At 40.5% G+C, this 15189-nt stretch overlaps 1 protein-coding gene across 2 annotated transcripts in view; it reads right to left on the minus strand.

Annotated features, from left to right (window-relative positions):
* Window positions 1-15189, minus strand: part of MFRP (membrane frizzled-related protein) — a 145646-nt gene that overhangs the window by 87335 nt on the left and 43122 nt on the right. For both annotated transcript variants that reach the window (XM_082274065.1, XM_082274066.1), the window contains exon 5: window positions 11280-11369. In XM_082274065.1, coding sequence (XP_082130191.1) covers window positions 11280-11369 — 90 coding nt within the window. The remainder of the gene's footprint in view (window positions 1-11279; window positions 11370-15189) is intronic.

The following is a 15189-nucleotide window of genomic DNA, read 5'->3' on the forward strand; positions in this document are numbered from 1 at the left end:
CTGTGCTGTTTACCAACACAGGACTCTCTTCTGTTATTCGCTCAGTGTCTCCTGCCCATAAATCATTGGCTGAGACCTGCTGATTGGTTTGTGCTGCTGCGAATGACAGCTCAGGTTTCCGGGTACACAGGCAGACTCAGACAAAAGCCCTGATGTACAGATACATTACACTGCCTGCCCTGTACGAGTCGCTCTGCCACAGTATATGTACTGCAGCAGATGGGCAAGTGGATAATCAAGTCTGCTGATTGAAATGATGTCACAGTACAACTTTTGTTGTAGCATAAATGGTAACGCTCAAAGTGAACAAATATGAATTTACTCAGAAGACCTTCATTCCCCTTTCAGTGCTACATTGAAACCCCTTCCAAAAAAAAAATTACTTTTGCATAAATTGTAATGATAAGATTAAGTTGGACAAGGGCACAAATTAGCACAACCTCAACTTTTTCATAGGTTTGAGATGTTGAATGATCACACATTCACTTATGTGAGCATTTAATGTATGCATAGAGAACACAAATGTCATCTAGATCATCCAACGTCATTGTGTTTTTTTCTTCAGTAATCTTAGTGGATTTTTGTATTTAGTTTTATTTTGTGGTTGATTTGGGATCAGCAGTCACTTTTTGCAGCTGTACTGTCTATAGCAAGCTTTTGTTTTTATAACAAGGCTCCTTTTCTCTCAGAAAAAAAAAAAAAAAATATATATATATATATATATATATATATATATATATATATATATTATATATATATACCCTTCCTGCTAATTGGTTTAGTAAAAGATAAATATGAAATTCTTGGTTCCTCAAAGTTTTTCTTTCTTTAAAGTGGAGTTTCAGCCTCAAAATGAAAATTTGACATCTGCTTGCTCTAAGTAATTTGAAAAAGATTTGGATAATCACAATTTTTTCTTTTACTTTACTTACCTTGTTTTTGAAGAAAATAAATTTCCCACCTTCCACTTCCTCCCTCGGTGGCCGCGGCCCGCACCGTGACTTCCTGCTTGCATAGACTCCTGGGAGCTGAACGTCATCGCTCCCAGGAGTCAATGCGCCTGCAACATCCCTGCTCATCACTTCTGGTGCAAGGGCGTCATTCCCTGCTAAACAGCTTCTGGGCATGCCCAGAAGCTGTGCAGGGTTGACGCGCTTGCACCGGAAGTGATGAGCAGGGCCGGTGCAGGGCATTCTGGGACTCCGACGTCACTGAAGAGGACGCTCTGGCTTCAGCTGCCCACACCTGAGATGGCAGCACTGGACAAGACATTTTCAAGGTAAGTATTTCTTCTGAAAGGTAAGTGAACCCGGGGACAGTTCAGAGGCTATCATTGCTGAAATGTACTAGCCCTGACTGCCCCGGGGGTATTTTTATCGAAAAAATGTTTTTGAAGCCAGAACTCCACTTTAAGTTCTTTTCGTTTTGGTAATGTCAAACCTCTGCACATAGATTTGGTGATCTACTCTAACGTAAAACATTTTTTAAAAGTTGGACACATTGGTTAGCAATTCTTTGTCTTTTGTACATTTCAACCTATTCTCCTTTGCTCCTATTGTCTTACTGTTGTCACAACATTAACAATGTAAATGACATACTGGGGACCATCATTTTTTTCACTAAAGCTAATCATGTGTAAATGTCCTGTAGTAGAAATTCTGTGCAGGCCTTCTGGCTAGGTTGACCCTTTGTCCCTGTCGGGAGCCTTGCACCCCGGGGGATCAGGGTAGAGGTCCTACTCCTTCGCGGGGGTGGACAAAGCCCACCCTAAGTGCACTTTTTTGTGTGTTCACATGCAGCTTTTTGTGTTCACTTATGGGTTTTTTCGTTTCAGGATTTTGCACCACTGCGGGTTCAAAAAAAAAAAAAAAAAAGCCTGGTTTCCACACTAAGATGAGATGAATTTTTGAATGGGTACAGGTTTCCCCTTGGAGGATCTGCCCACTTTGCAGGATTTTCAGGTGATGAGATCTACCCATTCCCTGATTGGGTTAATAATAGATAGCTATGAAGTTCTTGGTTCCTCGAAAGTTTTTTTCTTTCTAAATCCTATTGGGTCGTAGGACTTTTTTTTATTTTGGTAATGTCTAATCTCTGCACTTAGGTTTGGTAGTCTACTTAAACTTAATAAACTTTTTTTTTTGGGGGGGGGGGGGATAAAAATAAAAGTTAGACACATTGGTTAGCAATTCTTTATGTCTTTTGTACATTTCAACCTATTCTCCTTTGCTCCTATTGTCTTACTGTTATCACAACATTACCAAATGTAAATGACATACTGGGGACCATCATTTTTTTTTTTCACTAAAGCTTATCATCTGTAAATGTCCTGTAGTAAAAACAAATATTGTGCACATTTTTTTATTCATGTTTTTTTGGCAAAAATTGAAAGAATCACAAGTTTTGAGTAATAATTAATACACATAGGTAAAGATAATTATTAATTCATATGTTTTTTTTCTCTCCATATATTGAATTGAGGTGACGCACAGGGAGGTATTGTCAACACCTTCCTAACTGTATGCCTTAAACTAATGAGTAAGGAAAATAACATACTGGGGTGATGCCTGGTTTCTCATCAAGTATGAGATGAATTTTTGGTTGGATACAGGTTTCCTCTTGAGGGATCTGCCTACTTTGCAAGATCTTTAGGTGATGAGATCTACCCATCCCCCTAGTTGGTCTAATTACAGATAAATATGAAAATGGTTCCTTCAAGTTTTTTTGCTTTCTAAGTCCCAGAACTTTTTTTTTTTGCAATGTCTATTAGAGTTTGGCACTTTATATCCTCTTATTGAGGTTTAGTGGTTCATCCCAACTTACTAAACTTTGAAGGGCAGACAGGTCTTTAATTTAGTAGTAAATAGATACATACAATTTAATTTCTTTGGGTATAAATAGTATAAAAATGTTTAAAAAAATGATTTTTTTGCTGAATAAAATGATGTCACACTAGTGCAACTTTTATGTAGTGTATATGATAAAACTCAGTGAATGTATGTGCTTAACCAAAAATCACGTATATATATATATATATATATATATATATATATGTGATTTTGCTTTAAGGCTCTATGGAGCGCACGCACGCTGCCGGAGTTGCGCTCCCGCGGTGATTAGACACTGCGGGAGCCAGTCCACGGGACCAGCATCCGTGATCGCCGCCAGCCTCCTGCGATTGTCAGGAGACTGACAGAACGACCGTTTGCCTATGTAAACAAGGCAGATGGCTGTTCTGTCAGACAGGAAGGGAGACATTGTGTGTTCCTAGTAATCAGGAACACCAATCTCTCTCTCTCTCTTACCGGAGTCAGTCCATCCCCCCACAGTTAAAAAACATTCCTTAGGAGCACATTTAACCCCTTGATCATCCCTGATGTTAACCCCTTCCCTGCCAGTTTCATTTATACAGTAACAGTGCATATTATTTAGCACTGATCACTGTAATGGAGTCACTGGTCTCCAAAAACTGTCACTTAGTGTCAGATTTGTCCGCCGCAATGTTGCAGTCCTGCTAAGAGCCCATTCACACTAGCGCGACTTGTGAGGCAACTTGTGTTGCCCCAGGTAGCTTGACATAAGCAATGTTAATCAATCAGTGCTGTCTTAATTGGCACTACTGAAGTTGCTCCGACTTCAGAAAAGGGTCCTGTACTACTTTGAGGCGACCTATGATCCGACTTGTCCCATATACTTCAATGGGAGTTGCCTCCTTATCTTAATTGACACGACTTGTTATCAGACTTTCCAGGAAGAAGAAAGAAATTAGTCAGGCATTCTCCACAGACAAAGTCGCCTGTCTCTTCAAAGTAGTGCACAAGTCTCTTCCAAGTCACGGGGCGACTTTCTGGTAGTGGTAGTGTGAAACAGCACTAAAACAATTGCTAATCACTGCAATTACTAATAAAAACAATAAAAAAAAAAGAGTCCATAAATCTATCCTTTAGTTTGTAAAATGCTATAACTTTTGCGCAAACCAATTAATATACGCTTTTTGGGATTTTGTTTACCGAAAATATGTAGCAGAACACACATTGGCCTAAACTGATAAAGAAATTCGATTTTTAAAAATTCTTTATTAGGAATGTTTTATAGCAGAATGTATAAATTATCGGGTTTTTTTTTTTTTTCAAATCTGTCTGTGTTTTTTTGTTTATAATGCAAAAAATAAAAACCAGAGAGGTGATCAAATACCATCAAAAGAAAGCTCTATTTGTGGGGGGGAAAAGCACATCAATTTTATTTGGGTACAGCATTGCACAACGGCGCAATTGTCAGTTAAACAACACAGTGCCGTACCGCAAAAAATGGCCTGGTCATTAAGAGGGTAAAACCTTCCACGGCTGAAGTGGTTAATTATATTCAAAAGTGGTGCCGCGCTCCCCAATGCTAATGTGCTAGTATCCCTTTAAATCTGTTTGTATAGCAATTTTCAGATTTCACATATATCAAACCATATAAAATAATAACAAAACAAACAATGCATCAGTCTATAAAGTGTCCTTTGGTATGAATTCGCTTGCATATGCTCAATCTTTCATAAAAAAAACAGGCTTGTGTTCACATATTCAAATGACTGCTTCCTTATTTAGTGTTTAACTACTATATGCTCCAATCATCCACATGCATTAGTGATAAACCCTTCATCCGATATGCCCTAACCTGGGGGATAAGACCAACCAATGGTCTATTTGTGCTTTTGTCCCTCTCTGGGGATCTGTTTTATGCTGTTTAACTCCTTTGGTGGCAATCTTGAGTTTAGAATCCTCCTTCTCTTACACTTATCTCCATATGCCCAATTCATAAAGAGAGAAAGCCGGACATAGTGCTTTATCTTTTTAAAAAAAAAACAGTTTCTTAAACACTAAATATAAAAACACTCACATTTTCCTGGTGCTTAGAGTGCACCAAACTGTAACAAGCATTCAGTCCTCACAGTGCGGGTATAAGACAATCAGACTCAGGTATATCATGGCCAGACCAGACCCTGAGATGTGTGCCAGAAAAACCTTGGCTTCAGCCATAAGAGTTGCAGAGGAAGACAAAGCTGTCTTACAGGTTACATAAAAATAACATTCCAGACCAGAAATGAATGTACACCAACATTACCATTTTTTTCTCCTAACCAAAACGACAAGGGGTCTCCAGCTTCTAATGGCGCTTTTCCTCTGCATGGAACCGAACGGTTCGGCTCGCTTTCGTGCTTTTCCACTGCTGGTACCGCATGGCATGGTGTAGGAACGGTTCGGTACGGTACGGCGGCGCTTTTCCACTGCATGGAACCGAACGGTACAGCTCTCAAAAACAGTACCACCTCGATTGTGGTTCCAACAGGTACCATACCCAGTACCATATCCCACAATCCTTTGCATGCAGTCACTACTAGCCACTGATTGGTCAGAGAATCCCACCCACTTAACTTTAGTACTACTTTAGTGGAAAAGCAAACCATACCGTACCATGCGGTACCAGTAGTGGAAAAGCAAACCGGGCCAACCAGGGCCGAGTAGAGCTGAGCCGGTACTTGCAGTGGAAAAGTGCCATTAGACTATCACTTGTCATCCCTCACTCTTATATTATTCATTATTAATAGACTTCTGGCTTCTAATTTACAACCATCACCTGGTGCCTGCCTCAACTTTTCGGACCTTTATGATTAAGCCTGAGGGAGGGTGAAACACTTCAGGGGGTGTGGCTTGGGAGGAGACAAGCTGAAGCTGATCCTTCACACATTGTGACTGGGCTAATTGCTGGTGTGCAGCTCCTTATCATTTTAACAACTTTTCTGAGTTGTCTTCTATTTAGGTTTACAATACAAATTAACATAAGAGGCAATACTTCTTGGAGTTCCACTATGTCTTGCCATTATTAGTAGAAGTAACCATGTGAAATCCTCAATGACCACTCATTGACAAAAACATTTGCCTGGCTCAATATTATTGTGAAACTTCCTGCAGGCTCCTGACTGACATCAGGGTAATGTCAAATAAGTGGGGAACTACCAAACCATGTAACCTAGGTTGGGCCTGGATAAGATGTATAGTTAACTACAGCAGTATTCATGTGGGAATGCAGCAAATAAAAGGCTAATACAATTTCTGCTCTTACACAGACCTACACAACACAGGTAAAATGAACATATAATGTCAGAATTATACTAGTCCATAATCATGTATCACAATCTGCAGCCTAAATGGTTACCGTGTACAAATTCACCCAATTCATCTATTTTTAACATTTCCTAAATTAGTACTTAGTAGGGTACAGCTGAATATAGTACAATGAAACAGCAATTGTGAATGATAACATAACAGGTAAGAAAGAAAAAAAGTTAGGAATGTTCAGATAGCTCAAAAGAGTGAGTTCCATGTGTCTCTGGAAGGGAGCAAACTCCAGTATAATGTATGCAGAGGAGGCCTTTTAGGGTAGATCCTATCAAAGGGATTGCATTCTAATGGTCATATAACTAGGGTAGCGGAAGTAGGTTATCTTTTATTTTTCTACTAAAAATAGGGAAGTGGGGTGCTAATAAATGGACCTATTAGTACCTATTTCCCAACATATATTACCTGACAAGTAAAACCCAAAGCGAACATGGTATATGCATTATTAAAGATATTTAGTTTACCAGTCCTTATAGATGTGGTTGCATACGTTTTCTTTTTTCTTTTTCTCAAGCTAAGAACTTTTACAGCATGCACAGAAAATGCCTCTCGATCTTGTAGGAAATGCAGTATCATTTTCACTTTCTGTGACCTGAACTAAAAGTACAGATATTCTTATCCGCCTTCCTGGCTTTTTTTCTGTAAATTACTAATTCTCCCAACCCTGTAATGGAGAACTACAAAAAGAGCTATATGTAGTCCAAATTTGGAAAGCAGTCTGGATGACAATTATGGTTGCTTCCATAGATACAGTGGAGGAGTGAACATTGCCACCCAGGCACACAGAGCCGTAACAAATAGCAGGAAAACTTAAAATCAGTTTACTGCACCAGATCAGGCAGGAATTAGTTGCTAGAGGTTACAGTGCATCGTTACTGCTCATCTAGATGATCTAATACAGGAGATAACCAGAGACAGCAGACATACTACAGGAGATAACCAGAGACTGTGGATGTACTACAGGAAATAATCAGAGACTGCGGATCTACTACAGGAGATAACCAGAGACTGCAGATCTAGTACAGGAGATGACCAGAGACTGCAGCTCTAAAACAGGAGATAACCAGAGACTTCAGATCTAGTACAGGAGATACCCTGAGACTGCAGATCTAGTACAGGAGATGGCCAGAGACTGCAGCTCTAAAACAGGAGATAACCAGAGACTTCAGATCTAGTACAGGAGATACCCAGAGACTGCAGATCTAGTACAGGAGATAACCAGAAACTGCGGATCTAATACAGGAGATAACCAGAGACTGCAGATCTAGTACAGGATAGAAGGGAGGCCAATGCGCTACCAATGGGGTATGAGAAGTAAGGTGCGTATGCAGAATATAAATGAATCAAAATATATATAACAAATCTAAGGAAAGAGCAGCAAATTGTGTAGTGTCACCACTTACTTAATGTAATAAAGAGAATGTAAAAATCAGCGCTACTTCCTCAATGGGCAAAGGCCCACTGCTATTAGTAACCAATTCCTGGTATGTTCAAATGATGAAATAAATAACTTCAATGTGTTGAGCAGTTTTCATAAAAGCATCGTGGCTAAAACACAATATACATGTAACATTAAGTGACTGTGTGCAAAAATATGTGCAGATAACCTCCTAATTTCATGTGTATAAGTGCCAGTGCAGATTGAAAAAGAAATAAGTATTCACAGTCAACTTATAATGATATTCAATCCCAACAGATATATATAAATATAAAATTAACTATATTGCACTCAAATGATATAAAAGTGTCCTGTGCAAAAAAGCAATAAATAAATATATTGCACTAATAAAGTGTCCATGTGCACAGTGCAAAAAAATGATGACTCCAAAAGGTGCTTCAAATGTAAAGACAACGTGAATCTTCAATTTTCGCAAGGTGTATCACCATATAGTGAATCCCAATAACCGCAATCCTAAAATGAGGGTAATGGCCGCTCACCTCCACTAACACTCAAATGAGAGTTATTTGAATAACAGGCTTTCCTCTGGATAACCTTTTAGCAGGGATGCTCATCAAACTCCCACTCTTAAAATTGGACCGGTAAGGATAACTGGTGTCACACCACTCCCAGGGCTTCTAGACAGACCTCCTCATAATCCCCCTCATGGTAAGGATATAAATGGGAACAAACCCATGGTGTAGCATGTAAACCACCTCATTAAATAAAAAATGTGTAAACTCACAGTAAGGTAAGGGTAGGCAATTATATGCAGCCGCAATTTGCAGTAAATCCAAAACTTCTGGTCTCAGGCCGTAGAAGTGACGTCACCCAGCTCCTCCCAACGCGTTGCGTCACTTCACTTGACTTTTCCGAGGGTAACAGGAAGTAAAAGGAACAGAAGCTAGTACAGGAGATAACCAGAGACTGCAGATCTAGTACAGGAGATAGCCAGAGACTGCGGATCTAGTACAGGAGATTACCAGAGACTGCGGATCTAGTACAGAAGATAACCAGAGACTGCAAATCTAATACAGAAGATAACCAGAGACTCCGGATCTAGCACAGAAGATAACCAGAGACTGCGGATCTAGTAAAGGAGATAACCAGAAACTGCGGATCTAATACAGAAGATAACCAGAGACTGCGGATCTAGTACAGCAGATAGAGACTGTGGATCTAGTACAGGAGATAACCAGAGACTGCGGATCTACTGCAGTACAGGAGATAACAGAAACTGCAAATCGAATACAGAAGATAACCAAAGACTGCGGATCTAATACAGGAGATAACCAGAAGCTGCAAATCTAATACAGAAGATAACCGGACAACTAAGTAACCAATTTAAAATTTTACTCATCACCAATGTACAGGTACTTGGTAAGCAAGTCAGGGGTTAGAATAACAGTCTACAAACAGTCCATTGGGAGAAGGACCTACCTACCTAGCCAGCCTAGAACACCACTCACTCAGTGGTCTGGGGACGGGACTCTCAGAGGTCCAGGGGCGGGGCATTCAGAGGTCTGGAGGCGGGGCGCTCAGAGGCAAGGAGGCGGGGCACTCAGAGGAAAGGAGGCAGGGCGCTCAGTGCTCCCATTACTATTTTCAGCTCCCCACTGGCTGCATGGGGTGGGGTTAGAGTGGCAGTGGAGCTCCCGGCACCACCCCCTCCTTGCTGGCCGGGGAATACATGCACCGATGTACTGTGCGGTCTGCAGTATTAATATCTTGGGACCTCAATGTGCGGGCAGCGTGGGCTCAAGGGGCAGCTACTTTGGGCCCCCTAATAATGACTGTGCCCAGGGCAGCTGCCCTGTTTCCCCTGCGTTAAAGATGGCCCTGCAGGCACAGGAAGTGTGTTATTAGCAGGATTACCAGAGGAAAATAATGGGGGAGGGGGGGAAAATGCCATAAAATACAGTGCATCCGGAAAGTATTCACAGCGCTTCACTTTTTCCACATTTTGTTATATTACAGTCTTATTCTAAATTGGATTAAATTCATTATTTTGCTTAAAATTCTACAAATAATACACAATAATGACAACGTGAAAAAAGTTTGTTTATAATATGTGCAGATTTATTAAAAATAAAAAATGAAAACATTTTTATGTACATAAGTATTCACAGCCTTTGCCATGACACTCAAAATTGAGCTCAGGTGCATCCTGTTTCCACTGATCATCCTTGAGATGTTTGTACAACTTGATTGGAGTCCACCTGTGGTAAATTCAGTTAACTGGACATGATTTGGAAAGGTACATACCTGTCTATATAATGTCCCACCGTTACAGTGCATGTCAGAGCACAAACAAAGCCAAAAAGCCCAAGAAATTGTCTGTAGACCTCAGAGACAGGATTGTATCGAGGCACAGATCTGGGGAAGGATGCGGAAAAATTTCAGCAGCATTGAAGGTCCCAATCAGCAATCAATCCGTAAATTAAAGACATTTGGAACAACCAGGACTCTTCCTAGAGCAGGCCACCCCGGCAAACTGAGCAATCGGGGAGAAGTGTCTTAGTTAGGGAGGTGACCAAGAACCCGAAGGTCACTCTGACACAGCTCCAGCATTTCTCTGTGGATAGAGGAGAAACTTCCACATGAACAACCCTCTCTGCAGCACTCAAACAATCAAGCCTCTATGGTATAGTGGCCAGACAGAAGCCACTGCTTAGTAAAAAGGCACATGACAGCCCGCCTAAAGTTTGCCAAAAGGCACCTAAAGGACTCTCAGACCATGAGAAACAGAATTATCTTGTCTGATGAAACAAAGAATGAACTCTTTGGCCTGAATGGCAAGTGCCATGTCTGGAGGAAACCAGGTACTGCTCATCACATGGCCAATACCATCCCCATAGTGAAGCATGGTGGTGGCAGCATCATGCTGAGGGAATGTTTTTCAGTGGCAGGAACTGGGAGACTAGTCAGGATTAAGGGAAAGATGAACGCAGCAATGTACAGAGACATCCTTGATGAAAACCTGCTCCAGAGCGCTCTGGACCTTAGACTGGGGTCGAAGGTTCATCTTCCAACAGGACAACGACCCTAAGAACACAGCAAAGATAACAAAGGATTGTCTATGGGACAACTCTGTGAATGTCCTTGAGTGGCCCAGCCAGAGCCCAAACTTGAACCCGATTGAACATCTCTGGAGAGATCGGAAAATGGCTGTCCACTGAAGCTCCCCATCCAAAATGATGGAGCTTGAGACGTTCTGCAAAGAAGAATGGGAGAAACTTCCCAAAAATAGGTGTGCCAAGCTTGTAGCATCATACTCAAGAAGACTTGAGGCTGTAATTGGTGCCAACGGTGCTTCAACAAAGTATTGAGCAAAGGCTGTGAATACTTAAGGACATGTGATTTTTTTTTTTTTTTATAAATTTGCAAAGATTCCCAACTAACTTCTTTCATGTTGTCTTTATGGGGTATTGTTTGTAGAATGTTGAGGAAAATAATACATTTAATCCATTTTAGAATAAGGCTGTAACACAACAACATGTGGAAAAAGTGAAGCGCTGTGAATATTTTCCAGATGCACTGTAATACAAATGCAGCCACCACATCTACTGATGGGTACGCTGAAATATATTAAATTTTTATTTTTGGGGGTAAATACACTTTAAGTTTTATGAAATAAATGTACGTCTTGCCAAGTTACAGACAGATTCATCACTCACCAGGAGGAGGCTCAGTTTCCACGTTAGCTCCAGTAGAAAGTACACTGGTATTGGTCAATGTTGCCGTTTTCAGATCATTCTTCTTATACTCTATAGTAGAAATTTAAACATACTATAAATAACAATTTTGGGGTAATAATTAAAATTGGTTGATAAAAATTCATATATGGAAACTGTTTATCTTGCCAACTTTCATCTACCTATTCCTAAAATCTATACATACCCCTCACCAGTGTTGGGGGTAACTAGTTACAAAGTAACTAATTACAGTAACTACATTACTTTTTTTGGTAACTAAGTAAAGTAACTAGTTACAATACTAATATTGGTAACTTCACTACTTTACTAGGCTATAGGAGGTAACTACACTACTTTACTAGGCTATAGGAGGTAACTACACTACTTTACTAGGCTATAGGAACGTGCTTTCCTACGTTACCCAAGCCGTGCGATACAATCGTTATTTCGAAGAATAGAGAGGGATGAAGTTTATGACTTTTTGTTGCACTTTATGTTTTATTCTGTTTTTTCAGGTTTTGTTCTCATGTTTCCCAAAGCCTGTGTTTATACAATAAACTCTATGCAGAAAGAGTGTCATGTATCTTCTTCTACACGGTCAATTAAGAAAGAGGACAGTAAAGTAATAAGTAGTGAAGTTACTTTTCAAATGCAGTAACTAGTAAAGTAATCTCATTACAATTTACAGAAGTAAAAAATAAATAAATAACTAGTTAAATTTTTTGAGTAACTACCCCAACACTGCCCCTCACACAGCACAGCCAGGCGGATGACATCACTTACAGTTAAAGCGGAAACAAAGCCTACCGATTCTTAGATATGATGGCTGTATGACTTCCCTTTTTAGGTTTGCAAAAAAAAAATAATGCAACCCTCACATCTAATGATTGGTAAACTGCAATTTAATAGATTTTTTCTTTGGGGTTTAATACTACTTTAAGGAACACAGTTTTATCCTGTACCCACCCCTAACATTTGGAATGAACAGTGAAGGAGCAGCAGCAAACTCTGTCCTCCCTTTGCTTCCTCTGGTATCTCCTTCTATAATCATGAAATTTTCAACACATTTTCAGGCAGCCAACAACAAAAAAACACTGCGCTACTCCAATATAATCCAAAATAAACAAATTAAATAAATATGAATACCTAAAACTATAAATATATATTCGTGTATTACAAATGTGGCAGATTGCCCATAATCACTGACGTGTTCCCACACCAAACCAGTCCAAAAAGTGCAGGGGAACCTAAAATGTCTCATTGAATAATGAATAAATCAGTGCATAACTAATTCATATACAGTATCTCACAAAAGTGACTACACCCCTCACATTTTTGTAAATATTTTATATATTTTCATGCGACAAAACTGAAGACATGACACTTTACTACAATGTAAAGTAGAGAGTGTACAGCGTGTATAACAGTGTAAATTTGCTGTCTCCTCAAAATAACTCAACACACAGCCATTAATGTCTAAACTGCTGGCAACAAAAGTGAGCACACCCTTAAGTGACAATGTCCAAATTGGGCCCAATTAGCCATTTTTCCACCCCGGTGTCATGTGACTCATTAGTGTTACAGGGTTTCAGGTGTGAATGAGGAGCAGGTGTGTTATCTCTCTCATTTTCTCATACTGGTCAATGGAAGTTCAATATGGCACCTCATGGCAAAGAACTCTCTGAGGATCTGAAAAAAAGAATTGTTGCTCTACATAAAGATAGCCTAGGCTATAAGAAGATTGCCAAGACCCTGAAACTGAGTTGCAGCACGGTGGCCAAGACCATACAGCAGTTTAACAGGACAGGTTCCACTCAGAACAGGCCTCGCAATGGTCGACCAAAGGAGTTGAGTGCACGTGCGCAGCATAATATCCAGAGGTTTTCTTTGGGTAATAGAAGTATGAGTGGGGGTCAGCCTGTCAGTGCTCAGACCATACGCCGCACACTGCATCAAATTGGTCTGCATGGCTGTTGTCCCAGAAGGAAGCCTCTTCTAAAGATGATGCACAAGAAAGCCCGCAAACAGTTTGCTGAAGAAAAGCAGACTAAGGACATGGAATACTGGCAACCAGGTGTGGAGTACAAAGACGTGTGCCTTGCCTACAGTCAAGCATGGTGGTGGGAGCATGGTCTGGGGCTGCCCGCATAAGTGCGGCACTGGGGAGCTACTGTTCATTGAGGGAACCATGAATGCCAACATGTACTGTGACATACGGAAGCAGAGCATAATCCCCTCCATTTGGAGACTGGGTTCCAGGGCTGTATTCCAACATGATAACGACCCCAAACACACCTCAAAGACAACCACTGCCTTGCTAAAGAAGCTAAGGGTAAAGGTGATGGACTGGCCAAGCATGTCTCCAGATCTAAACCCTATTGAGCATCTGTGAGGCATCCTCAAACGGAAGGTGGAGGAGCTCAAGGTCTCTAACATCCACCAGCTCCCTGATGTCATCATGGAGGAGTAGAAGAGGACTCCAGTGGCAACCTATGAAGCTCTGGCAAACCCCAAGCCCCAGAGGGTTAAGCCAGTGCTTGAAAATATTTGTGGCCTCACAAAATATTGACACTTTGGGCCTGATTCATAGTACGGCGAATTGGCGTTTCGGCGTGATTTTGCGAAGCGGCGATTATTTAAGTCTGAAATTGGCATTCAAAGAACGGCGGGCGGAAAATAGCGCCTAGTGTGAGATTCATTAAGATGCAATATGGTCAGAGCGCGACTTAAAACCACGCCAGCTAAAAGCTCGACTAAAGTTTAGCCAAATTTTCCCCTGTACCCCCAAAAATCCCAAATCACTGTGGAAGGTGTGGAAGTCAATTTGGAGATGACTTGCGTTTAAAAAATCTCAAAAACTGACTTAGAAAGAGAGATATCTGCGAAAGTGTGGAAAGGTTAAACAGCTCCTCCAGCCGCGAGCTGCGAACTCGCGAATGTGCGCATGCGCAACGCCAAATTGGCTCAAAAAATTTCGCCAGCGCGATTTTGGGTCAATTTTTTTTTGAATACCGCTTGCAAATCCGCTGTCTCGCCCATAGAAAATGGCAAAAACCGGCGGAATTGGAAAAACATGCACACTTCCAACAAGGGATCCTTTAGTAAACACCATCACATTCCATACACCTTTCCTGCTAACTCCGAAATCATAGCAGTCAAATCTACAGTGTTTATATAGAACCTCCACATTCTCTGAAAAAACCCACAAAATATTACATTGGGGAATTGGTCGTCAGATAGAAAAAAAATAGATGTAAAACATATTTCAAAGAAAGATTATTAGCATTTCACACATATCAAGGAAATGTCACAATTTTGACAATATTTTATGTGTTTCCAAAGAATGTTTTTAGAAATATATTGCAAATACTACCTTTTCTTCCATATGGGTATGGCCAAGTGTTACCATTTTACTACACATTTAACTGAAGGTATATATATATATATCCCTTATACTTGGCTAATTAGCAAAGTATGCCCAACAAACAAATAGAGCTTTAGCTCACAATATTGCTACATATTGACTTTATGTGGCATCTTTTGTATTTTGTTCATGTCTTTAGATTAAAAGTTTGCTGATACACATGCCTTTTTCAAACATGAACAAAATTAATGATGTCAACATTTGGAGGATTGGAGATATCCAAGTGTTGCCCATACAGAGGGCACCTTCCGGATTCAAACTTACAAACCTACAGCAGGAAGGCAGACTCCCTAATCATTGTGCTATTTCTCAGTGAGCGTTGGGTGTTTTCCTCATGCCGTCAAAATGCTCACATGGGAACAGGGGCCATTGAACTGAATAGGATTGGATTTTTTGCCTGTTTTGGGAGCTGATCCTTGAGCTGGACAAATCCCCCTCAAACGCCCCCAAACGGGCTACGTTCACATG

Source organism: Pelophylax lessonae (assembly GCF_965119305.1).
Source record: "Pelophylax lessonae genome assembly, chromosome: 12".
In the NCBI taxonomy this organism is placed as follows: Eukaryota; Metazoa; Chordata; class Amphibia; order Anura; family Ranidae; genus Pelophylax; species Pelophylax lessonae.